Source organism: Lissotriton vulgaris, chromosome 1_1 (genome assembly GCF_964263255.1).
Source record: "Lissotriton vulgaris chromosome 1_1, aLisVul1.2, whole genome shotgun sequence".
Classification (NCBI taxonomy): Eukaryota; Metazoa; Chordata; class Amphibia; order Caudata; family Salamandridae; genus Lissotriton; species Lissotriton vulgaris.
The window spans coordinates 776,257,433-776,285,018 of NC_141685.1; the positions used below are offsets into that span (position 1 = coordinate 776,257,433).

A 27,586-nucleotide genomic window follows, 5' to 3' on the forward strand; every position below is an offset into this window, starting at 1 on the left:
ATGCCCCCAGGAGTACGGCGTCTCGTGCTCACGCAGGAAATCGGTCGCAATCTTGAAGGACCTGCGTTTCTGCAATGTGATGGCAGACAGGTCCTGATACAGCGCCACAGGTCGCTCTCTAAACGTCAGTGGTTGTTTCCTGCGGGCCTCGGACATGATGCGCTCCTTCATCGGAAAGTCAGGAAGGTAGGCCAAGATGTCTGGCGGAGGTGCCGCCGACTGTCGCTGTCGGCCGACTCTGTGGGCCCTATCAATGCGAATCGGAAAGTCCGCGGCCTCTCCTAGAATGTCCCGGAACAGGTCCTGCAGGTAGCCCACCAGGTCTGTCCCCTCATCTGAAGACGGTACACCCCGTACCCGTATATTATTCCGCCTCGACCTGTTCTCCAGGTCCTCGGTGTGGGCCTGGAGTTCAACACACTGCTCCCTGAGACGGAGAACGTCCTGTTGCAGGTGGACAATCTCGTCGTCCCGGCGTTGAGCCGCTGTCTCCACTGTCTCTATCCGCTCACCAAGGCCCTCCACCTCCCTGCGGACCTCGCTGGCCACCTCCTGCTTAAGCGTCTGGAAGTCTGCTTTAAGCGAGCTGAACAGGTCCTCCATGAAGGATCTCGTGACGGGGGGCTCACCCCCGCCCGTGTCCGCAGTGGCCCGGGAAGAGCCCGGAGACGGTTGCGCCCTGTCTCGCTGTTGCTGGGCCCTGCTAAGCATGTCCGGCAGGGTACGATCCCCCTTCCTCGATCCTCCTTTTCCAGACATTCGTGTCTCGTACCTTGTCGCAACCAACTGAAGCAGGGATACAGGCTTCGGCCACTTCGGGGAGTTTCCAACGGTCAGCAGAGTCTCTCAAGAAGGAACTCCCGGCCAGATAGGGGACCTGCGCCACAGATGACAAAATGGCGGGCCAGTCCAGTCACAAAGAGCTGATCGGTGCCCAGCCAAGACCTCAACAGGGGCCCTCGTGGGGGAACCCCGGCCGGAGCGTCCCGCAGGAAGGGAGAGCCGTGCAAAAGCAGAGGAGTAGTAGGCGACTTCAAGCGACATTGAAGGAGGGCTGCCTCACCTTCGCTGTGAAGACAAGATGGCGGTTGGGCGGGGCCCGGAAGATCGTCCAATCCCGGCGATGTCACCGGGGCACTCCAGAAGCCAGGCCCGCGGGGAAAAGGTCCAACCAGGGCCGTCGGGCAAGGAAGGAGAAACAGTAGATCTGGCTCCTATCCCAAGCCCTGTCGTCAACCGGCCACGGGGCCGGGGCTCGCACCCTTTGGGAGGCCACCACCGCTAGTCCAAGCACCACCTCGCTCACACGGCAGGGTCCCCGTGCAGTGAAGTCACACAGCCGATATCCCTCAGGCGATCCCCGTCGAGCATCGGGGCGGTCTCCACACCAGATCGCTAGACATCAGCACCAGGCCCCAGCCGAGGTATCCGGACAGCGCCCCGATCAGCTCCGCCTCCAAGGCGCTCCGCCGTCCTGAAAACAGTCTTTTAAGGTGCTTCCACCGGAGCGATCGGGGCCAAAGTAGTATCAATGCGTGCCCCAAGGACTCCGCCGCCCGTCTCTCATCCGCTGAGCTTCAGCGGGGGGAGAGAAGCTGACGAAAAAGGGCTCGGGCCTAGTCGGGCCGGAGGAGCTGCGGGAAGAAGCGTCCGCTCACCCCGCCATCTTGGCCACGCCACCCCCCCTTCTGTTTTTTTAAAGAAAATCGAACAAATGTTTTTTTACATTCAACTGTTCTTCGATGGTGACAAGAGAGCCCTCATTTAACCCGGGTGACCAAAACACACATTATCTCTGAGCCACCCACATTGAATCCCTTTGCAGAATTTGCTCTGCTCTCTCAAAACAAACATTAAACTTACTGCAATCTGTTAGATCAGGCTCCCCTCTAGATCCTTGCCTGGTAACAGTGGTTAAAACGGCTCCTGAACCTATTGCTGAAATGCCTCACTGTTCAACGCCATGTTCAATTCTGGGCTCTTTCTTAAAACATGGAAGGAGGCCTCGATTCTCCCTCTTCTGAAAAAAACAAAATCGACCCAAAGGATCCCAATAATTCTCAGCCCATCTCAGCTTCCTCTCCCGGCAAATTTGATAGAAAGGGTTAAGAATTCACAGCTACCCAGATTTATACAGGACAACAACATACTAGATTCAACACAATACAGCTTTAGAGGAGGCCATAGCACAGAATCAGCTCCTTTGAAGAAATTAGGGAGGCTATGTATGTTGGGGTCAGCACAGCATTGATAATGCTAGATCTCTCAGCAGCTTTCGACATGGTCCACCAAGAACTCCTATTGGACCGTCTGTCTGCGTTCAGCATTCAGGGCACAGCCTGGAAGGAACTGCACACCTTCCTCACAGAAAGAAAGCAAACAGTGACCTTAGACACGTTCACTTCAAATTATTTCTCACAGGGGTCCTCACTAAGCCCCACCTATTCAATATGTATGTATCAGTTTTGGCACAACTGATTAGAACCTTCGTCTTTCACTTAACATATTATTCAGATGACACAAACAGTGGTGTCTCTGCTGCCAAATCAGGAAAAAGAGAGGAGGCAACTTCCACGATTGTGTGCAGTCCGTAAAGACTTGGATGAGTGAAAACTGCTGAAAGTTGAACTCTAGTAAAACCGAAGTGATTATTTTTGGAAATAACACCAATTTTTATGTCGACCAGATGGTGGTCTGATGAGTTAGGTACCCTACTGACTCCTGTTAGGAAAGGAAAGAAAATAGGAGTAGTAATTGACAACAGGCTCATCTTTGGGGAGCAGGTGAATGCAGTCACTTCCTCTACTTTCTGGACTCTCAGGATGATTAAAAGAATATAACTATTTAACAAGGTTAGAGAGCAAAGGGATTTTATCCACTTGGGTGGACGGAAGGGTACTCCCAATCCCCTGGTTAGGTAGCTATATAACAAAATTAAGGAGTACCACCAAAGATGAGGCTAGACAGCCAATATTGGTGGAATGAGACACTAGTGTGAAAGAAGAAGTCCTTTGTTTTTAAGGAACCTCTCACTCACCGACCTGGTCGGTGACATGCTTCATCATCGGGGCCACCTTGACAGCCGAGTGCCGTCAAGGTGTGCTGCGACACCTGAGATACAGTGGAGCGGGTATGTGAGTGATGAATGTGAAAAAAGAAAAAAAGTCAGTGGGTTAAAAATTGTCCTGGTATGACTTATCCAAACATTATTTATTCTAAGGCTACTGGACAATATTAAAAACAGTGTATGTTGATACAATAAAGGCTTTAATAGGACCTAGTGTATCTGTGGTATGTGTTAGGTCTACATGTTTCAAACCAAAGTGGGAGTTACCGGTTTTTCATCAGGACCAAAAAGATGTAAAAGGAGTTGGGTGGTCAGGGTACACTAACACCCTGCCATACCTGCAACCCTTTCAAGACCCTAAATAGCAAAATTGCTAAGTGGGTAAAGGTAATTGCAACCCAATTGTGGTTACAATAAAACTGCAAAAACTCCTCAATGGAGAAATGCTTGCTGCACGGGGATTGAGGGGAGAGGCTACAGAGCTCAGAACGTATTAGTTTCTCTGCTTCGAAATCGGCTTAATAACCTAATCCGCCTCTCCGCCGTTGACGGGTGCGCGGAGGGGCGGATTAGGTTATTAAGCCGATTTCGAAGCAGAGAAACTAATACGTTCTGAGCTCTGTAGCCTCTCCCCTCAATCCCCGTGCAGCAAGCATTTCTCCATTGAGGAGTTTTTGCAGTTTTATTGTAACCACAATTGGGTTGCAATTACCTTTACCCACTTAGCAATTTTGCTATTTAGGGTCTTGAAAGGGTTGCAGGTATGGCAGGGTGTTAGTGTACCCTGACCACCCAACTCCTTTTACATCTTTTTGGTCCTGAAGAAAAACCGGTAACTCCCACTTTGGTTTGAAACATGTAGACCCAACACATACCACAGATACACTAGGTCCTATTAAAGCCTTTATTGTATCAACATACACTGTTTTTAATATTGTCCAGTAGCCTTAGAATAAATAATGTTTGGATAAGTCATACCAGGACAATTTTTAACCCACTGACTTTTTTTCTTTTTTCACATTCATCACTCACATACCCGCTCCACTGTATCTCAGGTGTCGCAGCACACCTTGACGGCACTCGGCTGTCAAGGTGGCCCCGATGATGAAGCATGTCACCGACCAGGTCGGTGAGTGAGGGGTTCCTTAAAAACAAAGAAGGACTTCTTTCACACTAGTGTGTCATTCCACCAATATTGGCTGTCTAGCCTCATCTTTGGTGGTACTCCTTAATTTTGTTATATAGTAAAAGAATATAACACCTACTACCCCAGGAAAGTCAAAGAATAGTTATAACCTCCCTCATCCTGCCAAAACTGGATTACTGCAATGGTCTATGTTTGAACATGCAGCAGCAACATATGAACAAAATGCAATTATTGCAAAATGCGGCAGCTAGGTTGCTAAAAGGCACACCTAAATTTATATATGTACAAAATGAAATTAGTAAGCTCCACTGGCTGCCAATGTGACAACAGGTTAGATTTAAATCCTTCTGTACGGCCTTAAAGGCTCTGTACGACTGCGGACTTGTCCATCTCAGGCAGTGTTTTAGATGGTACTTTCCCAACAGAACTCTTCGCTCCCTAGGAACAAAGACAGTGATTGTGCCTAAATTTAAAAGAGCCAACTGGGGTGGCAGAAGCTGTGTTACCTGCACGACAAGGGCATGGAATTACCTTCCTTTCCACATATGGGTCTCCCTGACCTGCTGTCATTTAGAAAGGCACTGAAAACCTGGCTATTTAGCAACTAGATCGACCTCTGTCCTCCATGCTTATCCGGTTATCACTGTTTTTTTTTTATAAGCGCCAGGATACCCTAGGGTAACCGTTGCGCTCTACCAATTTATATAACATAATATAACAACTTCGGCAGCGAATACCAGCAAGCTCAAGAGGTCTGCTGTAGTATTGAGATGGGAAGACGACAACCTGGGGCAGGCCCGCCTATAACAGGTAGTCATTGAGATAGGGGAAGACTAACATCTAATCTGCATAGATGAGCTGTAACCACCACCATCACATGAACACCCGTCAAAAGGGCCAAAAGGGAGCACAGTAAACTGAAAATGCTTGTGGCCCACCTTCAACCGCAGGTAACATCGGTGGGCTGGCAGGATTGGGATATGAAAGTAAGCATCCTGAAAAATCCACCATCCAGTCTTCTGGGTAGAGCGCAGACCAAACTTGGGCTATGTTGATGGGCCAGGAACCTCAGACTAGGAAAGTTTAGAGGCGATGGCAGGAGGGAAAAGGGTGGACTGGCAGGCCGCTGGCTCCCTAGCCCACGAAGACGCTGGGTCCCACGTCTGAGGCCACATAGAGGCTGGACAGCTTGCGTGACTCAGTGGCTAGGCTGGACCAGACGTGATTGGGCGCCCCTTCTGTAGTCACAAAGGTGACGAAAGGCAGACTGAGGTGGACGAGAGGTAGCTGCGAGGCCCAAGGAGCTGGCAGTAGCTCGAGAATCCTAAAAGCGCTCAAGCGTTGAATCTGCCTTGTTGCCAAAAAGGCGAGTGCCTGCAAAGGGCATGTCCATCAAAGAAGACTGGAAATCCTCCAAGAAGACTGGACATCCCCCAAGAAGACTTGACATCCCCCAAGAAGCCTGGACATCCCCCAAGAAGCCTGGACATCCCCCAAGAAGCCTGGACATCCCCCAAGAAGCCTGGACATCCCCCAAGAAGCCTGGACATCCCCCAAGAAGCCTGGACATCCCCCAAGAAGCCTGGACATCCCCCAAGAAGCCTGGACATCCCCCAAGAAGCCTGGACATCCCCCAAGAAGCCTGGACATCCCCCAAGAAGCCTGGACATCCCCCAAGAAGCCTGGACATCCCCCAAGAAGCCTGGACATCCCCCAAGAAGCCTGGACATCCCCCAAGAAGCCTGGAGTCCTCAACCAGGCCTAGCGTCTAACAGCTACAGACATGGAAACCGTTCTGCCCAGTGAGTCTGTGGTATCCAGTCCAACTCTTTTGGTTAATTTATCTTGTTCTCTCCTGTCTGCTACTGCTTGGGAGAGAATTGGCCGGGCCTCCTCTGGGTACTGAGGCAGCAGCTGCACAACTGTATCCCAGATAGCATAAGAGTATCGGCCCAGGAGGCATGCGGTAATGCCAAGCTGGAGGAAGAGAACATCTTGCCAAGGTGGACCAGCTTCTTGGACTCCCTTTCTGGGGGAGCAGAAGGGACTGCGCCTTTTGATGATTAGGCTTGGACAACCAAGCTCTCAGGGAAAGGGTTTTGGGTCAGGAACACTGGGTAGCCCAGAGTGGGGTGGTGGCGGCGGATAATCATCCTATCCACAGGAGCCCCTGTGCTGGGTTTGGACCAAGTGCCCAGAAGGACATTCGTGAGGGCTTTATTGAACAGCAAAAGAGGTTCAGAAGATAAAGCCGTAGGCTGAAGTACCGGAAAAGTGGTTAGTACTGACTCACTATAGGGAGGTCGAGGCTGAGGAACTCTGTTGCCGTCCTTCCCATCACAGCATAGGAAGCGGTCTCCTCTGTAGCCAATGTAGGGGGAGAATGCAAGTCAGTGTCAGGGGACCTATCCAGACCACTGGCATCAACGAGGCCCATACGCCAGTCCGGTTCCTCAAGTTGGTCAGTTAAAGGGTCCACCGTTTCCGTTCCTAGTGCTCTTCCTAAACTTCTTTTTTTTTTTTTCCCCTAAACTTCTGGCCCAAAAGAAAAGCCAGGAATGTACACAGGGATATAAGTCCCTTCCAGCGCAAGAACAGTCTTCAGTTCGGCTCCGTGTCCACTTCCGGGATGAGGATGGGGTCAGCGCCGATTGAGGGCAAGGTTGACGCCGAGGAAGGCCGAGCGAGATAGACCGGTATTGATCTGGATCCAGACATGGTATAGATATAGCTGCCGGAAGCACAAGTTACTTACCTTCGGTAATGATATATCTGTAAGAAACAGTAGTTAGGGTTAGATTCCTTACCTTAGAATATCCCCAGGCATCAGACTGGATCCGGAAAGTTTGTCAGCAGTACCCCTGTGCGTCGGTAGACGTCGTCTGCGGCTCCACGTCCGTCGTCGTGATTGCCGGGATGATGGAGTACTTAGACGCCGCCCTCACGCGCTGACGTCAGTTCTGTATATCACTTTCCACGCCAGTAACGCAGAGCAATGTTAGAAACCGACACTGGTGACATGAAACTAGAGCCCTGAAAGGGATGTCCTTAACCCAAGATATCGGTTCGCAGAACGGGGAGGATGGGTGGGGCGGTAAGGAATCTAATACTAACTACCGTTTCTTACAGATATATTATTACCGAAGGTAAGTAACTTGTGCATCTGAAAAACAGGTTAGTGTTAGATTGCTTATCTTAGAATAGATTACCCACCAATACCAACCCCGAAGGTGAGTTTTCGAACCAAGTTCACACCAGAAAGTCCTGGAGAACGGAACGGCCGAAAAAGCCATCTCTCTGGACTTGGCTGTCCAGGCAGTAGTGTCTAGCAAACGTGTGCAGCTAGGCCCACGTAGCTGCCTGACAGATGTCCTGCAAGGGGACTCCCCGACCGAGGGCAGTAGTAGCTGCCGTGGCCCGAGTGGAATGGGTGCGCAGCCCAACAGGAGGCTCCTTTTTCGCCAAGGAGCAGCAAACCTTGATGCACAAGACGACCCACCGAGAGATGGTCCGCTTGTGCACCGCCCGTCCCTTCTTTGCGCCCACGTAACCAACAAAGAGCTGGTCGTCCACCCAGAACTGGCGTGTGCGGTCCAGATAGAATTGGAGCACACGTTTTGGGTCCAGTCGGTGGAGCCTCTCTTCCTCTTTCGAGGGATGCGGAGGCGGGTAGAAGGTGGGCAAGGTGATGGACTGCCCGATGTGAAAGGCTGTGACTACCATGGGCAGGAAAGAAGGACGAGTCCTCAGAATAACTTTGTCCGGATGGACAGAGAGGAAAGGAGGTTTAGAAGATAGAGCATGGACCTCACTCAGTCTCTTGGCAGAGGTGATGGCAACCAGGAATGCAGTTTTTAGAGTCAGAAGATGAAGGACAGTTATGTAGTGGCTCAAAGGGAGCGCACATCAGATATGTTAGAACAAGGTTCAAGTCCCACTGAGGCATCATGAAGGGAACAGGAGGAAACAGGTGTGTGATGCCTTTCAAGAATCTATTTACAACAGGGGACTTGAAAAGAGAAGGCTTATCAGGAAGCCTTAAGAAGGCTGAAATGGCCGAGAGGTAGCCAATGAGAGTGCCCAGAGCAGAGCCCTGCTGGGCAAGAGAAAGAAGGAAGAGGAGAACCTCTGAAAGGGGCGTGGAGAGTGGATCCACAGCCTTTGCTGTGCACCACGCCACAGATTTGTTCCACCTGCAGGCAAGATGGAGAGGTGTGGCTCACTGGTTAGAGGCGGCAGACCCGAGTGCAGAGAACGGCCCGGGACCAGGGTTCGATTCCCGACGCGGCAGGGTCTTGGACCAGGATCAGCGGACTGATAATTCTCGCATCGGTGCCTACTCCGACCAGGGAACACACTCGGCAACTCTGGGCATTAGCTTGCCTCATCTCCACAACGGCCCCACACAAACGCCGGGGATGCCTGGTTTCACCTTGGAGACCCCCAGGAGGGACTATCTCACAGGGAAAGCCAGGACGGGTTCCCCAGCGGTCTATAGCGCTACGAGGCCTCCGGGTAGCAGTGCGCTTTACAAGACACAACAATTAATTAATTAATTAATATATAGTCTTTGTGGAGAAACGCCTGGCTCCCAGAATCACATCACAGACTTCAGGAGGCAAGTCAAATGGTCTCAACTGTCGCCACTCAATCTCCACGCATGGAGGTGGAGACTGGACATGTTCGGGTGGAGGAGAGTCCCCTGCTGCTGTGACAGAAGGTCCTCCTGAAGAGGCAGACGAATCGGGGGATCGACTGATATGCCGAGTAGCTCAGGATACCAGTATCTTCGTGCCCAGCCCGGAGACACAAGAATGACTTGGGCCCGGTCTCGCCTGATCATCTTCAGCCCTCTGGGCAGAAGTGGTATAGGCAGAAAGGCGTACAACAGACTGCAGCTCCACTCGCGATGAAAAGCGTCTCCGAGCGAGTGCCGCCTTGGAAATTCCAACGCGCAGAACTGATGACATTGCGCGTTCTCTTTGGTGGCGAATAGATCTAACCAAGGCTCTCCCCACTGCTGAAAGAGACCTTGCGCCAAGTCCGAGTTCAGACGCCATTCGTGATCCATCAAGCACCTGCGGCTGAGTTCGTCCGCCCTGGCGTTCAGGGAAGCTGCTAGGTGTTGAACCACCAGGGTGACGCCCTGGTGTTCCAGCCAAGTCTAGAGGTGCAGAGCCTCCTGACAGAGGGTCCACGACCCCACCCCGCCCTGTTTGTTGCAGTACCACATGGCGGTGGTGTTGTCCGTGAACACCTGCACTACACTTCCCCACACAGAGGGAAGGAATGCCTTCAGTGCAAGTCGGTTCGCCCGCAGCTCCAGAAGGTTGATATGGAGCTGGGACTCCGCCGGAGACCAGAGGCCTCTGATCTCCCCCTCTCCCATGTGCCCCCCCCCCCCATCCCAGGAGGGATGCATCTGTCACCACTACGTGCTCTGGTTGGGGAAGGGAGAGAGATCTGCCGCTGACCCAATCGCGGTTTGTGAGCTACCACTGCAACTGGCTCGCAGTGCCTTCCGAGTTCAGGACGTGGTCGGACAGGTTGCCCTGATGCTGCGCTCACTGAAACTTCAGGTCCCACTGCAGAACCCTCATCCGCCACCTGGCGTGATGCACCAGAAGGATGCAGGAGGCCATCAGCCCCAGGAGCCACAGCGTCAACCTGATCGAAACTCGGGATAAAGGCTGAAAGGTCGGAATCTGAGCCTGAATATCCCAAACCCGCTGTTCGGAGGGATAAACCCGAAACTGCGCTGGGTCCAGAACCGCTCCGATGAAAAGGAGCTTCTAAGAGTGGCACAGGTGTGACTTCGGCACTTTGATGGAGATTCCCAGCAAGTGCAGGAGGTCGGCCGTAGTCTGGAGGTGGGAGACTACTGTTTGTGGCGAGCCCGACTTCAACAACCAATCGTCGAGATAGGGGAAGACAAACTCCTAATCTGCGCAGATGAGCTGTGACCACAGCCATCACCTTCGTGAACACCTGTGGGGCACTAGTATGGCCGAAGGGGAGCACGGTAAACTGAAAGTGCTCTTGGCCTACTGTGAACTGCAGGTAACACCGGTGGGCCGGCAGGACGGGGATGTGGAAATAAGCGTCCTGCAAGTCCAATGCTACCATCCAGTCTTCTGGGTCCAGGGCAGCTAGGACCTGAGCCAAAGTCAGCATCTTAAACTTCTCCTTCTGGAGGAAGCCGTTGATATTCTGTAGGTCCAAGATAGGGTGTAGGCCTACTTTGCCCTTCTTGGGTACCAGAAAGTAGTGGGAATAGCAACCACGTCCTACTTCTGGCCCAGGAACGCGCTTGATGGCCCCCTTGGCCAAGAGGGCCATAACTTCCTCCTGCAGAAGTTGCAAGTGATCCCCGGGCATGCGGTGGTGCTGCGGTGGAATGGCTGGAGGGGTCGCCTCGAAGGGGAGGGAGTTGCCCCTTCGGACGATTTGCAGCACCCCCATCCCCGACGTGATGGTATGCCAGTGGGGGAGTGGATGGCAGACCCTGCCCCCCACTGGCGTCAAATGGGCCTCAAAAGCCGGACTAGGAAAGCTTAGAGGCAGATGCTGTGGGTTTGGACTGACCCTGCCGGTGTCCCCCGGTACCGCCACAGCGGTAACCACGTCCACAACCTGCAGCCTGTGGCTGGCTGGACGTGTGGGCGCGCCCCTTTCTTGGCCACAAAAGGGGCGAAAAGCGGATGTTTGCTGGCGTTGACCTAGGCCCAAGGATTTGGCCGTAGCCCTGGAATCCTTGAAACATTCCAGCACACTATCTGCTTTGTCGCCAAAGAGGTGACCGGCATAGAAGGGCATGTCCATGAGGGTAGCCTAGACATCCCCCGAAAAGTTGGCGGAACTCAGCCAGGCGTGGCGGCAAATCGCCACTGTCTTTGCAATCGCCCTACCCAGTGAGTCCGTGGTGTCAAGTCCACACCAGATGGAATAGTGTGCTGCATCCTGCCCTTCCGCCAGGGCTTGGGCGAGCTTTGCCCGGGCCTCCTCCGGGAATTGTGGCAGCACCCGTCTCCCACCGAGAGTGGGTGTAACGGCCCAAAAGGCAGGCGGTGTTGACAGACCGCAGCCCCAAACTCAGAGAGGAGAACAGTTTCTTACCAAACTGATCGTACCTTTTGACTTCCCGATCCGGAGGAGCGGGCGCGATGCGGTCTGGGATGTAGAGGCCTGGATCACCAGGCTCTAGGGGGTGGGGTGAACGGACAGGAAGCTAGGGTCACCCAGAGCCAGGGGGTGGCGTTGGGCCACGTTCCGATCCACAGGGAGGCCTGTGGAGGGCTTGAACCAGGTGCCCAACAGAACGTCGGCGAGGGCTTCTTTGAACGGCAGTAGAGGCTCCTAAAAGCTTGCCTGCGGTTTGAGCACCTCAGTGAGGTGGTTAGTCCTCACGGCAGCGACAGGGAGCTCAAGAGCCAAGGCCTTTTGCCGCCCTGTTCAACACCACGCTGTAAGCAGCACCCTCCTCCGAAGCCACGGAGGGAGGAGAGACGAATCCAGTGACGGGCAAAGTGTCCAGACCACTGGCCTCCTCTAGCTCGTCTGCCCAGTCCAGTGCCAGAGGGTCTTCAGACCCCTCCCAGTCCTCCTCGTCATCCATCTCCTGATAGTCCGGTAAACATGATGGAGCCGGGTCGTAGGTCAATTGCTCACCCATCGACGCCGGAGACAGCGCCGGGCGGCACTGGTCCAACGCGAAACACGGACCGGGGCTGGGGACGGCATCGTGGGCGACACACTTGGGGGCGACGACCCGGATCCAGGCCTGGATCCTGTGGTGCCCTGCGGCATCGGGACCGGAGTCGACTACTGCGCCGAAGCACCCGACGGCGCCGAGGCCGGAGCTGCCGGCCCGCTAGGGTTCCCAGACAGACCTGTGGGGCCCTAAGGCACCTCGGCAGGGTCCGACGGAGGGAAGTGAGTCCTCATGGCCACGAGGAAGTCACATATCTCCTCCAGCATCGCATGCTGCCCAGGGATCAGCGGGTGTGGAGCTGGATGCGGTGCTTGCGGCTCTGGCGGAGCCACGTGGGCGGTGTCGCCGCGTCGCGCGAGCATCAGAGGGAATTGGAAGAGTGAGGACGCCTCTTCGACTTCTTTTTCAAGTTCCTCGATTGGAGCCCGACGAGTGGTGGTGACTCATCGAGTGGAGATGACTGCGGCTCCGCAACCGGTCCCTCGACTTCCTCCTAGACCAGGACCTCGAGCGGCGCGGAGCCGACTGCTGGAGCTCAAGCCGCTTACGGGACCGCTCCCGTCTAGCTTTTGAGGTCAAGGCCTGGCAGTCGGGGCACGACTTGTCATCGTGGTCGGCCCGAGACAGTAAAGGCACAGACGGTGGGGGTCGGTCACCAACATCAAGCGGTGACAGTCCTCGCAAGGCTTAAACCCCAGCATCCTTACCGGCACCGCGAGTCGAAGGTCGACTCGAGAAGTGCTCATAAGAGATCAAAAAAGTTAGTAAAAAAATGACTAAGAGTACTGCTCTTACCGGATCTGCTCTTGCTGGCGTGGAAAAAAGAAGAACTGATGTCAGTGCGCGAGGGCGGCGTCTAAGTACTCCGACGACGTCATCCCGGCGATCACGATGCCGATGACTGACGTGGAGCTGCAGACGACGCTTAGCGACGTGCAGTGGTACTGCTGACGAAAACTTTCCGGTTCCAGTCTGACGCATGGGGATATTCTATGGTAATGAATCTACCACTAACCTGTGTCTTTCAGATTCGAAGTCCCAGTGTCCCCGACCGCCGGTGGGGCCGGGCTGCCCAAAGATGAGGTCGAGGGCTTCAAAATTTCTGGCTCTGGGTCCCGGAAAGGCATTGAGGCCTGGAGCCCTCTTAGAAGTAGGCGCGGGAGATTGAGCCTTTGAGAGACGATGCTCTGTATTCCGCGTCGGCCGACTAAATGGGAGAAGTCGAAAAACACCTGAGCTTCTTTGACTTCTTGTGTTTTTCTGACTTACCCGAAGACCTCACAACCTAATTCAAGTGCAAAGAGTCTGTGCTTCGCGACAGTTCGTGACACGAGAAAGGGAGCGATGCGGAGCCGAGCACTGGGCCGAGCACTGGGCCTCCAGCAGCTTTCGGGACGGCTCCTGCAAAGCTTTTGGGTTCATAGCCTGGAACTCAGAGCACATCTTCAGGTTGTGGTTGCGCTCCAGACACCAAAGGCAAAGGCAGATGAGGAGGATCAGTCATGGACATCGCCCCATGACAGGAGCCACAAGGCTTGAAGCCGGTCTAACATTTGAACATCTGCTGACGCACCAAGAGTTCAAGAACTCGAAAAAGAAGTCGACAAAAGTAAAAAAAAGACTAGCCAAGCTAGGAGGTAGCCCTCCCGGGTGTGCGTTTAGGCTGGTGAGGAAAAAGAACAAACTGACGTCAGCGCGCATGGGAGGCGTCTATGTAGGTCCTGCAACATCATCCTGGCGCAGATGACGGATGCGGAGCCGACCGACACCACCTGAAGACGCATGGGGTACTGCTGAAGAAAAATCTCGGATGCCTGGGGTAAATTCTAAGGTAAGGAATCTACAACTAACAGCCGATCAGATAAAACAGGCACTTACTCTAGCAGTTGGTGCCCTACATGTATCGCGGTCATCTAATTTTGGGCTTGTGAAGCTGTGGCTGAATCCACATAGCAGTGCAGAGAGCTTTTTTCTGGATGAAGAAATAGTTTCTGGGTCCTGCCTGGCACCTAGAGGCTATTCAGAAGGTGAGTAATCTAGAGTGAGAAGATCAGTCAGAATATTTATCGGCTAGGATTTAGAGGTACAGTAGTTTTTAGAGAGGTCACCAACTTGATGCGATCACCTGTTGTAGGAGAGTAGTTTCAATTCCTGTTTTTGTCACCTCTGCAGTCATACAATTTGAAATATTACTAATGTAATGCTTGTGTTTTGACACTAATACTACTCCACTTCGTGTGTGTTCTCTTAGTCAAATGATGCACAAGAATATATACAAGAAAAATAAACTGTAAATCAAGAACCCCCCAAAACAAGCAGTTTCAAAGCTTTCACAACAGTTAATGAAAAGGGAAATGGTTACAGGGTGTGAAAGGGTCCTCTTCACAGTGGGAGGACAGTTTGTGTGGAGTAGAAGCTTAACCATTTCTATAGTTACTTCAAACTTTCCCTTTGGCGCAAGTCACAATGACGAGAACACCTTCTTGTGCTCATCATGGCATTGGGGACCATGGTAAGACTGTCCACGATGCCAAGGCAATTTCTATTTGTGTGTCAAGATAAACAGAAGCAAAGGGAAATTTTGTAGATTAACAGTGGGGGATTTTCAATTTAAAAGTTGCAGAATCTATTACTCTTGACGTATCCCAGTTATTGCTTACTTAGAGTTGAAACATGAGCGTACTTGGAAAGGAATAAGGGCTTCATAAGCTAGTTTAGGGACATATGAATATATTCAAGAAGCCACAGAAAGCCAAGAGTATGATGGGCATGCAGTCTGGCTATTGAAAAATACACAAACATCCAGAATCACTACCAATGAACAATGAATGTATGACAAACGTGAATTAAAAATTAATACATTCAAATGGTTCTTTTCTTTAGATAAATACTACAACCTGAACCCGTCGAGTAGAACGGTGGTGAGGACAGCATCGCGGACACAGCAGAACACAGCCAAAGACTGGTACAAGTGCTGAGATGGATCACAAAAACTGAATTTGGGAAAGAAAAGCGACTGATGGACTCAGAACATTTTATATCTAATTTTATTAATAAACACTTAAATTCCGCGCAAAACAAGTGAAGTACAAAAGTTCTATGAGCAAGGTCAATATTACACTGAAGGGACAAACGCAGGCTTCATATTTATTCACAGCTGCAGACAGAAAAGCGAACACGGACCAGTCAGCCAATATTGCTTCTGTTCAAGCCTCGGCCGCCCATCGCATGGGTAATACCTACAAGAAGAAGAAAAATATTAAATAAATGCCTTTTCTAAGGAGTCATCTTTTTATTTTTACTTTTTGATTCGCAGCAATGTTTTCTTTCGCATACACTTCCTTTAGCGTTTATCTATCCATGATAATGAACATGATATGCCCTCTCATCCTGGTCAACGATCAACTTGTCTCCATCTACCTACAACCATTCACTCATCCCCTCAACCCCCTGACTCCCAGGGGCTGTGCAAGACCAAGGCGCGGCAAAGAAAAAAAACTCAGAATTACACAGGGCAAGATATTGGACAGATTTGTTCCTGTCCACTCCTCAACCTCTTGCCCTTTTTAACTCTCAATGCTCCTCTCTTCACTCCCCTATACTCCTATACAACCACCATCTCTTGCATCAGTCCAGCATGTGAATTTGTAGACATCTAAAATGTTGCTAGTTTCCAGGATAAAGAGAGAATGGCCAGTCAAATGTCACTTTTCTTGGTATTCTCCCCCGCATACTTTTACCTGAATGTGCCCCCACCTGTAAGATCTGAGGCATCCAAAGTAATGGGGGCAGCTGTGACTGGTAAATCACAAGGACAAGCGCTTCTGCTTTTGATTCATTACACATTGCTCAGTTTCATATTTACTAGAAGGGGCCAATTCATGCACCATAACACCACCCTTAAAGGGACAACAATTGTCCTGCAAAACACCATTATAAAGATAATCTACCACCAAGTAAAATATATATCTATATTTTTATAAAACACTGATTTCAATGAGCCATTTTGAACGCATTGAAAAGTTAAGGTGTGGGGGTTTGGGGTAGGCATTATAGTGAGGCTTCGGTTACGGTTTTAATCTGAGTTTACTGTGAGAGCCAGGGTAGGGGAAGGGTTAGGAAAACTAATATTGGTTTGCATGGATCTGGTTTACGGGAAGTGACATGCTTTAAAATAATATCAAACATATAAAGGTAAAGATAATCTAGAACAATGGAGGTTCGAAAAAGACCATCTTCAATTGGTTTATTGGACATGGCCTTTCTATTTCAAGAACCAGACACCTTGAATTTAAATGTTGTGAGGATTTGAGGTTCTGGGTACATTGTGAAGAAAATTTGTTGCTATGGCATTATTTGTCAAGAAACATCTCCTTTACTCCACCCACCCCCCAATAAAGCCTGTAACCACCTTTGCTATATAGCTTTGCTATATAATTAGGTCAGCGACATAAGCTCACCTCTTTGTCGGTTGAATTGCCGTCCACGGATTCCAGTCCTCAAAGTCTGGGGCTGAAGTCTTACTCGTCTGAAAGGTTTCGGGTGATTACTGATCGGATCTGGGAAACAGTAAACAAGTGAATTTGCATGGCATAACTTTTCTCTTCATGCATAAAAGAGTTCAAAATAAATCATCTTAGTTTGCATCTCTAACAACCTTCCAGATCGAAGAAAATGATGTTAATCTCTACTGTGGCAAGAGATTGTTATCCTGTATTTAACCCTGAAATAGTCAATGAAACAATTTTTGCAGAATATATCTATATATATACACACACACACACACACACCAACATATGTAAACATATGGCCAGAGAACAGGCAAAATGCATTTTATGTATGCTAACTGCTTTTGCAACATGTTGTACAGTCACAAAGACCGACACATATCAAAAGGTGCAGAAATGCCATCCCCTGGCAGGACTTGACTCACCACTGTGTAACAAACCTTGGTGCAGCGCAGCCAGTTTGCTGGTCTTTAATGCCCTGCCCTTTTAAAAACGTTCATACTATTAAGATTTAAGGTAGGACTGTCCCTTGGTGTTAAGAACTCTTTACAGTGAGATCAAGCATCAGGGAGGTAGCAGATATTGGGTGCACCGTCCCTGTCTCGGTTGCAGAGCACCTTCAATAGTATGGTGGGTGCAAGGTCCCTGTCTGTGCAGCAGTGCACCTTACACGGTATTCGCAAAGAGCAGACCGAGAGTGCCAGATGACTTAAAACAGGCAATCTTCCCCAGTCACTGAGTTTGCGCCTGCATTGGTGCAATGCCATCTATAAGATCCAATGGAAGTGGGCACGCTATGTTTTAAAGCTAGGGCAGAGACCCCCAAATTGCAAACAGGCAGTGTGTGACTTTATTGGCATGAGGGGTGAGGAATCGGGCAGTCTGAGGGTGCCTGGTCAACTGCGTTGTCCCGTTTACTGTGTACATCTCAGTGGAGCACAATCCGTGAGCTTCCCGACTGCTCGTCTCCCCGTGTGCCCACCTCTAATACATCAGGCGCAAGAGCAAATGCGTACCTTGTGTGGGCAATGACTCTTTGTAAATGAAGGAACGCGCCTTCAGGATCACAGGTGCACTCTACACTACAGAAGGAGCTGTGCAAGAACCTGCGGCCCCTTCTGTAATACCAAAGTCTCCTGAGGGTACACAAGTACTGTTGTGCCCCTGCAGTTCCTGGTTATATAAAACCAGGGTCTCAAACACACCGAGGGCTGTCTCCTCATTGCAGGCTCAACCTGACGGCGCTGTGGAGAGTGCATCAGTGAAAGACTGAGCTGTGCTCTTGCACTGCATCTCCATCCGCACTTGAAAAGGAGGCAGTGATCAGCCCCGGAGACTGCAGAGTGCGACTGCACCCACCTGCGGGGCAATCGGGGTACCCTGGGACCCTGTGCTTCCTTCCCATGGAACTTCCTCACGGAGGGCTGTGTCTTAGGGTGGGGGGTGGGAAGGGAAGAGGTACACTGGCTGTGTGCCACCTCATTTGCAGTGCACAATAAGTGTGCTGCCTGACAATCTAACTGGGTGCAGAGGTGCTTTGTTCATCTGCATGGGACCAGCCCTAATCTCAAATCAGGGAACACTCTTGGGCCTGTGCAGGTGCGCTGGCAAGATCCACACTTCAGAAGGGTCTTTGGAGCAATCTGCAGCCTCTTCTCTAATACCAAAGCGCTTCAGGGGTGCATCATGTAAGCACAACTGCAATGAAAATGCCTCGTGCCACCACAAACCCACACATTTGGGGCACATTACGCACAACTAAGTTGACTCCATGTCATTTCAGTCATTAACTCTTGGGTGCCCATGTATTCTGGGTGCTGTCACTCTGGTCAGCGTGTTCTTAATGACATGGAGTAAGAGTGACCCTAGTTGTGCCTGAGGGGTGCCAAGTGTATTATAGTCCCAGGACTCCAATATCAACGATGTTGTAAGGGCCAACGTTGTGTATTCCATAAGCCTGGACACGCGGCACATGGCATCTCCATGCAGATCATTAATAATAGGCAAACTCGCTGTATAGTGATCCTTTGAGCAACTGAAATAAGGCAGCAAGACCAGAATTAGCTGAGGTTGAGGCACAACACCTACTTATGACGATTCATATTAGTGAAGGGTTAAGGTCATAGGGGGTCTTTAAGAGTTTGCTAGAGTGGGATGGGAGCACTGATGCCCCACCCGCCATACGTTCAGTTCTGCTCTATTTAGAGTCTGGAAACCCCCTGGGTTTATCCAGTCACAGCTGACTTTGGTGCCACAAACCCTTCACCTAATGGGCAGTCCGCCACACGGGTGCCCGGTCAGAGTGAACCCCTCCCATTTCGGGCAGAGCGACTGTCACTCGTTTTCCCTACACAGCACCATGGCCAACTGAGGCCTGGCAGCCCCAAGTAGGGAAACTGCACAAAACCCCAACGCATAGGGATTAAACTCCCTTCTTTTCTGAAAATAAAGTTCGACTTCTGGAGTTTGCTTTAAAAAACACTCATCGCAGAAGGAACGTGTCAAACAAGGTGCCACCGTAGGTAGAGAGATGCTCGACTGCCTTGTTAGGGGGTCTACGTATAGTAGGCGTAAAGGGGGGGGGGGGGGGGGGGAGGGGGAAGGGAGGCACTGCTTCCACTCACCCGGCAGGCTGTTAGGCCCTTAGTTCAGCGCCTCTAGCACAGCCCCTTACTGATTCTACACACACCCGAAACATATAGAAATATATGTCGTTTAAGAACAAGATCAAAAACATTCCACTAATAAAAGTAATGTTTTCATGGCACCAGAGTACACATTTTAATTTTTCAATTGGAAGGCTCTCCTTTTCTGTGCTAAATACAAAGGAGTTCGTGCATGAGACATACAATTTCAAAATAAAACAACGGCAAGCAAGGTCGTGCAAGTCTTTTTCAATTGGTCGCTCAATAATAACAAACCAAAACAGCAAAAAGTCTTCTGAAATATTCAAATGTTTATAACTTTTTTTTTTGATAAACATGTTGACAGTCGTACCAGCTGTTTGATGAACATTCCCTACTGGAGAGGAAGTACGAGCAGCGTGGGTCTCAACAAGCACTTTCACTGAGCCTCTAAACGGTTTCCAAAAGTTCATCAGAAATGTCAACAGCTAAGTCCACACGACCTAACAAAATGGAAGGTGTTTACCACACAGGTTTGGCGAGGGTGGCGAGGTTATGACTTAAAGAGGCGTTACGTCATGTATTCACAACACCTCATGAATTGAAAAGCAGACTCCAACCCGACCTGCAAGGAGCGAACACTAGGCCGTGGTTTAAACACTGCACAAAGAAAACACTGACAGGCCTCACCTCCCGAGGAGCTGCTGGGTGGGTCTTGGGTGGTTGATGGAAGGTCCGCATCCTCCGAGGCCTGGGCAGGTTCTTCCTCTTGCTGGCTTTCCATCTCAAGAGCCGCCTCTGAAGTAGCTCTGCAAAACAAAGTAAGATCTTGTTCGCGCTATATAAAACTTTCAAAATAAAAATAAATAAATAAAAATAAGGCAATGTGTTCATGCTGTGTAGACAAGGGCGGCTGCACCTCATAGCGACTGACTGCAGCCTGCTTGCAAACTTTTACTGTGAAAAGTGATTTGGTATTTGTACACTGCTCATTAGCCATTTGTACAACTTCAACTGTGTGGGTCAAAAGCTAGGATTGCGCAGCACTGGCCTTTTCACATGGATCAGCCTAGTTATGAGTTAGTACAACTCAACTTGGGAGGATGGTGTTGGGAGTGATGGGGTATATTGGGTAGATGGTACAAGGGAAAGTAGACAATTACCATGTTAGGTGCAGAGTTGTTCACAAAGTGTGCAGGGGTGAAGAAATACCTAATCTCAAAGGGTGTTGGCAGGATATGTGAACCAGTCCCTTCAAAAACGAATATCACAATAGAGGTCTTGAAGAAGGATGGCTAATCAGGTAAACGCAAAGAGGCAGAAAGGACAGAAAGATAACTTTAACTGTTGCAACAGCAAGGTCATGCTGTGTTAACGACAAACAAAACAGGAGAACACATGATAGTTGGGGATGCATTGGTTAGCTGTTCAAGGAGAAACAGCAGGCAACAATTGTATACTACCGATCTGCATAAACAGATTTGGTTGACTGATGCCTGGTGGCCAAGATGACACCAAGTACCTCAGGAGAGAATTGAAAAGCAATCAACAGCTGTCGTTTAATCTCCACACATGAAGGCTTGGACGCCAGACTCAAGTCTGTTGTGACAGGAGGTCCTCCCAAAGAGGCAGCTGGATTGGAGGACATGTGCTTATGGCATGTCTGGGGCTACTAGGAAGACTTGGGCCTGCTCTTTTAAGCACTCTGAGCAGAAGAGGTAGGGGTTGTGAGAAAGTGCCATCTTTCTTGCCTTGGTATGCCCCCACTTTTTTCTGAACTGCTGATGTGCTTTGACTGAGTGTGCCCTGGGTTCCTGCCAACCAGGTACCCAGGGCCTCCGTTCCTTTCCTAAAACTATGCTAAAACAAGAGACCCAATTGGCATCTCTGGCCACCTGTCAGCCCTAGCAAATGGTACCCTAGGTACCCAGGGCATGGTGACCAGAGAACACCCCTGAGGGCTGCAGCACCTATTGTGCCACCCTCAGGGGCTCTGTACCCTGGCACCCACACACTGCCTTTGCAGGCTGAGTGCCTAAGTACAGAACTAAAAGAAGAGTCGACATGTCACACCTCCCTGTGTGCCATGCCCTTCAGAACCCACTGCCCTGGCATACTTCAGTCACCCCTCTAGCTGGGTGCCCTATGCCAGAGGTGAGGGCACAGGTGAATGAGCCCTGTGCACCTACAGTACCCAAGGCCATTTCTGGGCACTGTATGTGCAGTGATGCCATTTAAGAGAATTTGGTGCTGGGAGGTTATCATTACGAACTCCACAGCACCATAATGGCTACACTGAAGACTGACAAGTTTGGTATCAAACTTCTCAGCACATTAAATCTCACACTGGCATCAGTGCGGGTTTAATGTAAAATGCACGAGAGGGCATCTTAGAGATGCCCTCCAAAACCCGAACCTACAATCCACGTCTAGGCTGAGTGGCTGCAGAGGCTGCCACCCAGCAGACATGTTGCTGGACCCCTGGGTGGAGAGCCCCCCCGCTCTCCTGGGGCTGCAACAGTGCACATCCTGGGCGAGGTGCTATGTCTCCTCCCCCTGGAAGGACAGGGGAAAGCTTCAAAGGCATGCCGCCTCAGAGTTTCTCCAGACCATTTGCTGTACCCAGCAACTGGCCCTCCACCCGTTTTACCCCCACTCTGGCGGGAAGACTGGAGGGGAAAAAAACGTCAGGAAGGGGTGCGTGCCAACCTTTGCCAACTCCACCCCTCAGGTAGAGGAGGCGAGGTGAAGCACGACCCGAGCTCCGGCCATCTTGCAGATGGGGAGCCCTGCCCAATCCCAGCTAGGCTCCTGCCCCCCTCCCACAGGAGAGGAGCAGGCTAGGGGGTGTACTCACCCCAGGACAGGGACCCATTGGTCTCTGCCCTTCCCCTACCTGAAACGCCCCTAAATGTAATATTTAGGGGCTCCCTGAACCTTTCTTCTCAGATCCCGATACCAAAAAGAAGAAAGAAGATCCGCCGTGCAGCTGCTAACAGGACAGCAACAACTGACTTGGCCCCAGCCCAACCGGCCTTTTGATCCTGGAACCTGCTCCTGCCTAATCCCGGCGACCCCTGAGGACAGCAATCTTGGGACACCCAGAGGACCTGCCTGCCTTGACCCTCTCAAAGATTGGGACTCCCATCAGCAGAGGCTCTGCTGCAACAACCTACCTGGTGCCAATCAGGAAGCCCCGGACCAGCCCACTGTGCACCAGCCGAGCCCGGGCCGGGCCAACCCGAACCAAGACCATGAGGACGTCCCCTCGGCGACTGGGACCCGAAGTCCAGTGTCCAAAGACCCTCCCCGACGAACCAGCCAACGCCTGCAGACTCAGAACTAGGGGCCACCCCAACCACGACCAGTAGAGGGTAAGCTTTTACGACACCCAAAGACACCCCTGCACCCGGCGCCCTACAGCCCCCTGTGCCTCCCTTTGGGGTACTCACCTGTGCTCCAAGATCCCAACTTACCTCTCGAAGTGCTGGTCGCCCCTGGAGAGTCTCCGTCCCGAGCCTGCAGCCTTTGTTCCCTTTTCAAGATCCTCTTTGGATAACATTGAGCGCCTGACGGCTCAAAAGCACCCTGCACCCAGCTGCCAGAGTGCCGCTGGCTGTGACCTCTTTGTCCTATCATACTGCCCCCCCCCCCCCGAGCAAGTGACCAGGAGCCCAGTTCCCAGAGCCGCGTGGCCTGCTAGCCAGCAGCCACCAACCAAAGGCCCCCTTTCCCTCATTGGATATCATTGGGCCTACCTACCTCTGCACCCGGCCACCCCTGTGCCGCTGGGATTGAACTAACTGTACTTACCTGACCCTGGGGGACCCCGAGTCTATACCCAAAACCTTAACTTCACCAACCAAGTACTCACCTGGAAACCGGTAACTCACTTACCTGCCTTTGGATAACATTGACCCATTTTGACTCGAAAATTTTCTAAGTGTGAAGTTTTGAAAACTGAAAATATTCACACAAAAATCAGCCAAAGTCCAAATTTCAAAAGTCCAAATCCTGCGATCAGGGGAGAAGCCAGTACTGTACCTTTCAGCCCAGTACAGAACCGCCAAAGTAATCCCTAGCGGGTTAACTAGTAATCTATTTTCTCCATAGGAACCCATTGTCTGCTTTTCTATGAAATTTCTTCTGTCTACTTTTGAAAACTTGAAATATTCTTTAAAAATCGCACGAGATACTGAAACGCAATTACCTACCTGTTTTGAGTTAAGCCCCCAGTGCTGGCCCCAGGAGACCAGTGCTGGGTTACAAAAGTAACGCAATCGTACTTTACCAGAAACCTGAATTTTCTCCCATTGAATAACCTGGTCAGATTTCCATTGTAAAATTTCTAAGTGTGATCTTTTAAAACCGCTTTATATTCATGAAAATTCACTACAGTAACTAAAACGTTTTTGCTAATCTGGTTTCAGCTTAGACCCCAGGACTGAATCTAGGATTTAGTCCTGGAACTACCAAAGTAATCCATATAGTAATAAACTGTACTTATATGTAGAAAACCCATTGAGCTCAATGCTACAGTATGTTTCAGGACTGTGTTGCTTACTATCCATACTGTAATTATTGTGTGCACAAACTTTATTGCTCCTTTGCAAAGTATTTACATGAGAGTATTCATAACCAGAAAAGTATATTTTTATCACTGTTGGTTATAAAAATAAAACAACTTTATCTGTGGATATAAAAACAATTGGCCGGGAGTTCAGTCCTTGAGTGTGTGAAACTTTTTGCTGACTGATTGTGTACAACAAATGCTTTACACTGCCCTCTGGTACTGCCTTACTGCTCGACCAAGCTACCACTCCGGAGAGTAAGGTCAGTTCAGACTTTTAACCTCTGTTATACCTCTGGGGTTGGTGGACTCTATACACACTGTACTTCATTCTAGTCCAGTATATATAGAGCCACTTTCTCACAGGGGTGGAAAGGCATACAGGAGTTCCAGCCCCCAGGTCAGGTGGAAGGCATTATTTGAGCTGGCTTGCAACTCCAATGAGCAAACGTTTTGACACTGCGCAGTTTCAGAGGTGGCGAATAGACTGAGCATGCGCTCTCCCCATTTTTGAAAGATGCTCTATGCCACCTCAGAGTAACTGCCATTGATGAGCTACTAATTAACAGCAGCAGAGTTTTTCTTCCCTGGCATTCAAAGATCCTAATAGGGTGTTGTGCGATCAGGGATATACCCGGAGTGTTCAGCCAATTCCAGAGAGGCAGAGCCTCTGGGCATAGGACACATACCACACACTGCCCTGTTTGTTGCAGTACCACATGGTGGTCGTGTTGTCTGTAGGCACCTGTACCTGTTCACCCTTGACGGTCGGGAGAAACTCATTCAATGGCAAGCGAATGGTTTGAAACTCCAACAAGTTGAGGCAAGCTTCTGCTTGAGACCAGATTCCTCTGATCCCCTCAATGACCTCCTCAACCAGCAAGGATGAATCAGTCACAACCACTATCTCTGGGTGGGGAAGGGAGAGAAGTCTGCTGCTGGTCCAAATGTGGTCTGGCAGCCACCATTGTAGGTTTCACGCAGTCTCCTTTGACAGCTGGATGGAATCTGACAGTGACTTGTTGCTGAGAACAAGGAGTCTCCAGATCTCACCGCAGAGCCCGCATGTTCCACCTGGAGTGGCTCACGAGCAGGATGTAGGAGGCCATAAGGCCTGAGGGCTGATCTCACGGAGACCCAGGCTGCCGGTTGAAACATCGAGGCCATGACTCGTATGTCTTGGACTCGTTGAGGCAGAGGGATGTCTTGGAAGTACAAATTACTTATCTTTGGTAACGCTCTTTCTGGTAAACCTCAGTTTGCTCACCTTTTGAATATAATCCAGGCATCAGACTGGATCTGGAAACTTTTGAAGCACCACCTCTGCAAGCTGGTAAGTTGCCCAGGAGGTCTCCACATGGATGCCACTCTGATCTACACAGACGCCACTCCGCTCCTTAAATGTAATGCAGGGCCCACATAAACTCGCCACTCCTGAACGCTGATGTCAGATTATTTTGCAGCCGTATGCAACCCCAGATGCAGAACCCCATCCGCAAATTTGGCTTTGACCGGTGACCAGATTCCTAGACTTGGGATTAATAGATACAGCCCAATTCACAGAACAGTGAGAATGGGAGGGTAAGTGAAAAAGGAGAGTCTCTACTAGAAAGAGTGTTACCAAAAGTAGTTTACCTGTTCTAATATAGACTTTTAACTGTGGGTTCCTCATCTTTTAAATAGATAGTAGAGCAGTTCCTGTTAGGAGATGGGTGTAAGGAAGCACAAGTTACTACTTGTGTGACAATATATATGTAAGAGACATTAGTTAGTGATAGACTCCTTACCTTAGAATATCCCCAGGCGTCAGACTGGATCCGGAAAGTTGGCATTGTGCGGCTCTGCGTCCATCGCTGGCGTCGTATGCACCGAGATGACATCAAGGAGACTACTTAGGCACCAACCATACGCACTGACGTCAGTTCTGTGCACGACTTTCTGCGCCAGGAACGCAGAGCCATGCAAGAAACCGAATACTGGTGTCATGAAACTAGGGCCCTGAAAGGGATGTCCTTAACCCTAGTAATCAGTCCGCAGAACAGGGAGGATGGGTGGGGCGGTAAGGAATCTATCACTAACTAATGTCTCTTACAGATATATTGTTACACAAATAGTAACTTGTGCATCTGAAAGAAACACGTTAGTGATAGATTCCTTACCTTAGAATAGATACCGCAGCAATACCAACTGCGGTTGTGGGTCTGCGAATAAGATTACACCAGAAAGTCACAGAGAACAGAACAGCCAAAGAAGTGGTCTCTCTGGACGTGACTGTCAAGGCAGCAATGCTTGGTAAACGTGTGCAGCGAGGCCCACATAGCAGCCTGACAAATGTCCTGCAAGGGACCTCCGCGTCCCAAGGCAGTAGTGGCTGCTGTTGCCCTGGTGGAATGGGCACGCAGCCCACAGGAGGCTCCTTCTTAGCCAACCAGTAACAGGCCTTGATGCAGAGAACGACCCACCAAGAGATGTTACGTTTGTGCACGACCCAACCTTTTTTGGCGCCCAAGTAGCCAACAAAGAGCTTGTCATCCACACTGAACTGTTGTGTAGAGGTTAGAAGGAGAGCGCACATTTTGGGTCCAGACGGTGGAGCCTTTCTTCCTCTTTGGAAGGATGCGGAGGCGGAAAGAAGGTGGGCAAAGTGATGGTCTGCACGATGTTGAAGGGCATGACAACCTTTGGCAAGAAAAAAAGATGGGTCCTCAGAACCACCTTGTCCGAATGAACAGAAAGGAAAGAAGGTTTAGAATAAAGAGCCTGGAGCTCACTCACTCTTCTGGCAGAGGTGATGGCAACCATGAAAGCAGTCTTTAAGGTGAGAAGGCGCAAAGGACAGTTATGAAGGGGCTCGAAGGGAGCGCACATCAGAAAAGTCCCATTGAGGCATGATGAACGGCGCAGGAGGGAAAGTGTGCGTAATGCCTTTCAGAAAACGGTTAACAACCGGGGACTTAAAAAGAGAAGGCTGATCAGGTAGAAAGGCGGAAATGGCCGCAAGATAACCTTTGAAAGTGTCCAGAGCAGAGCCCTGCTGGGCCAAAGAAAGAAGGAACAAAAGAACCTCGGAAAGAGGGGCAGAAAGGGGATCCACAGCCTTCGCTGTGCACAAAGCCACAAACTTGTTCCACCTGCAGGCATATACCATTTTTGTGGAGGGAGGCCTGGCAGCCAGAATGACATCACAGACTTTGGGAGGAAGATTGAAAGCTGGCAACTGTCTCCGCTCAATCTCCACGCATGGAGGTGGAGGCTGGACAGGTTCGGGTGGAGGACCGTCCCCTGCTGCTGCGACAGAAGATCCTCCCGAAGAGGCAGTTGGATCGGGGGATCGATCACCATTCTGAGTAGCTCGGGATACCAGTATTTTCGTGCCCAATCCGTAGCCAAAAGAATGACTTGGGCCCGGTCGCACTGAATCTTCTTCAGCACTTTGGGCAGAAGTGGTATAAGAGGAAAGATCTACAACAGACCGCAATTCAACTTGCGAAAAAAAGCGTCGCCGAGCAAGTGCCACCTTGGAAATTCCAACGCGCAGAACTGATGACATTGCGCGTTCTCTTTGGTGGCGAATAGATCTAACCAAGGCTCTCATCACTGCAAAAAGAGACCTTGCGCAACGTCCGAGTTCAGACGCCATTCGTGATCCACCATGCACCTGCGGCTGAGTTTGTCCGCCCTGGCGTTCAGAGAACCTGCCAGGTGTTAAACCACCAAGGTAATGCCTTGATGTTCCAGCCATGTCCAGAGGCGCAGAGCCTCCCGACATAGGGTCCACGACCCCACCCCGCCCTGTTTGTTGCAGTACCTCATGGCGGTGGTGTTGTCCGTGAACACCTGCACTACACTTCCCCGGACAGAGGAAAGGAATGCTTTCAGTTCAAGTCTGATCGCCTGAAGCTCCAAAAGGTTTATATGGAGACCTCTGATCTCTGCCTCTCCCAAGCGCCCTCCCTTTC

General features: G+C 50.6%; 2 protein-coding genes across 3 annotated transcripts in view; one reads left to right on the top strand and one right to left on the bottom strand.

Annotated features, from left to right (window-relative positions):
* PRG4 (proteoglycan 4) overlaps positions 1–14,964 on the top strand; it is a 486,064-nt gene extending 471,100 nt beyond the window's left edge. The window contains exon 26 of the mRNA XM_086956081.1: positions 14,809–14,964. Within this exon, the coding sequence (XP_086812207.1) occupies positions 14,809–14,903 (95 nt within the window). The 3' untranslated portion in view covers positions 14,904–14,964. The remainder of the gene's footprint in view (positions 1–14,808) is intronic.
* Positions 14,957–27,586, bottom strand: part of TPR (translocated promoter region, nuclear basket protein) — a 684,526-nt gene continuing 671,896 nt past the window's right edge. For both annotated transcript variants that reach the window (XM_086956072.1, XM_086956065.1), the window contains exons 49-51: positions 19,748–19,866; positions 16,386–16,484; positions 14,957–15,164 (exon numbers count right to left, since the gene is read on the bottom strand). In XM_086956072.1, the coding sequence (XP_086812198.1) occupies positions 15,112–15,164; positions 16,386–16,484; positions 19,748–19,866 (271 nt within the window). In that variant the 3' untranslated portion in view covers positions 14,957–15,111. The remainder of the gene's footprint in view (positions 15,165–16,385; positions 16,485–19,747; positions 19,867–27,586) is intronic.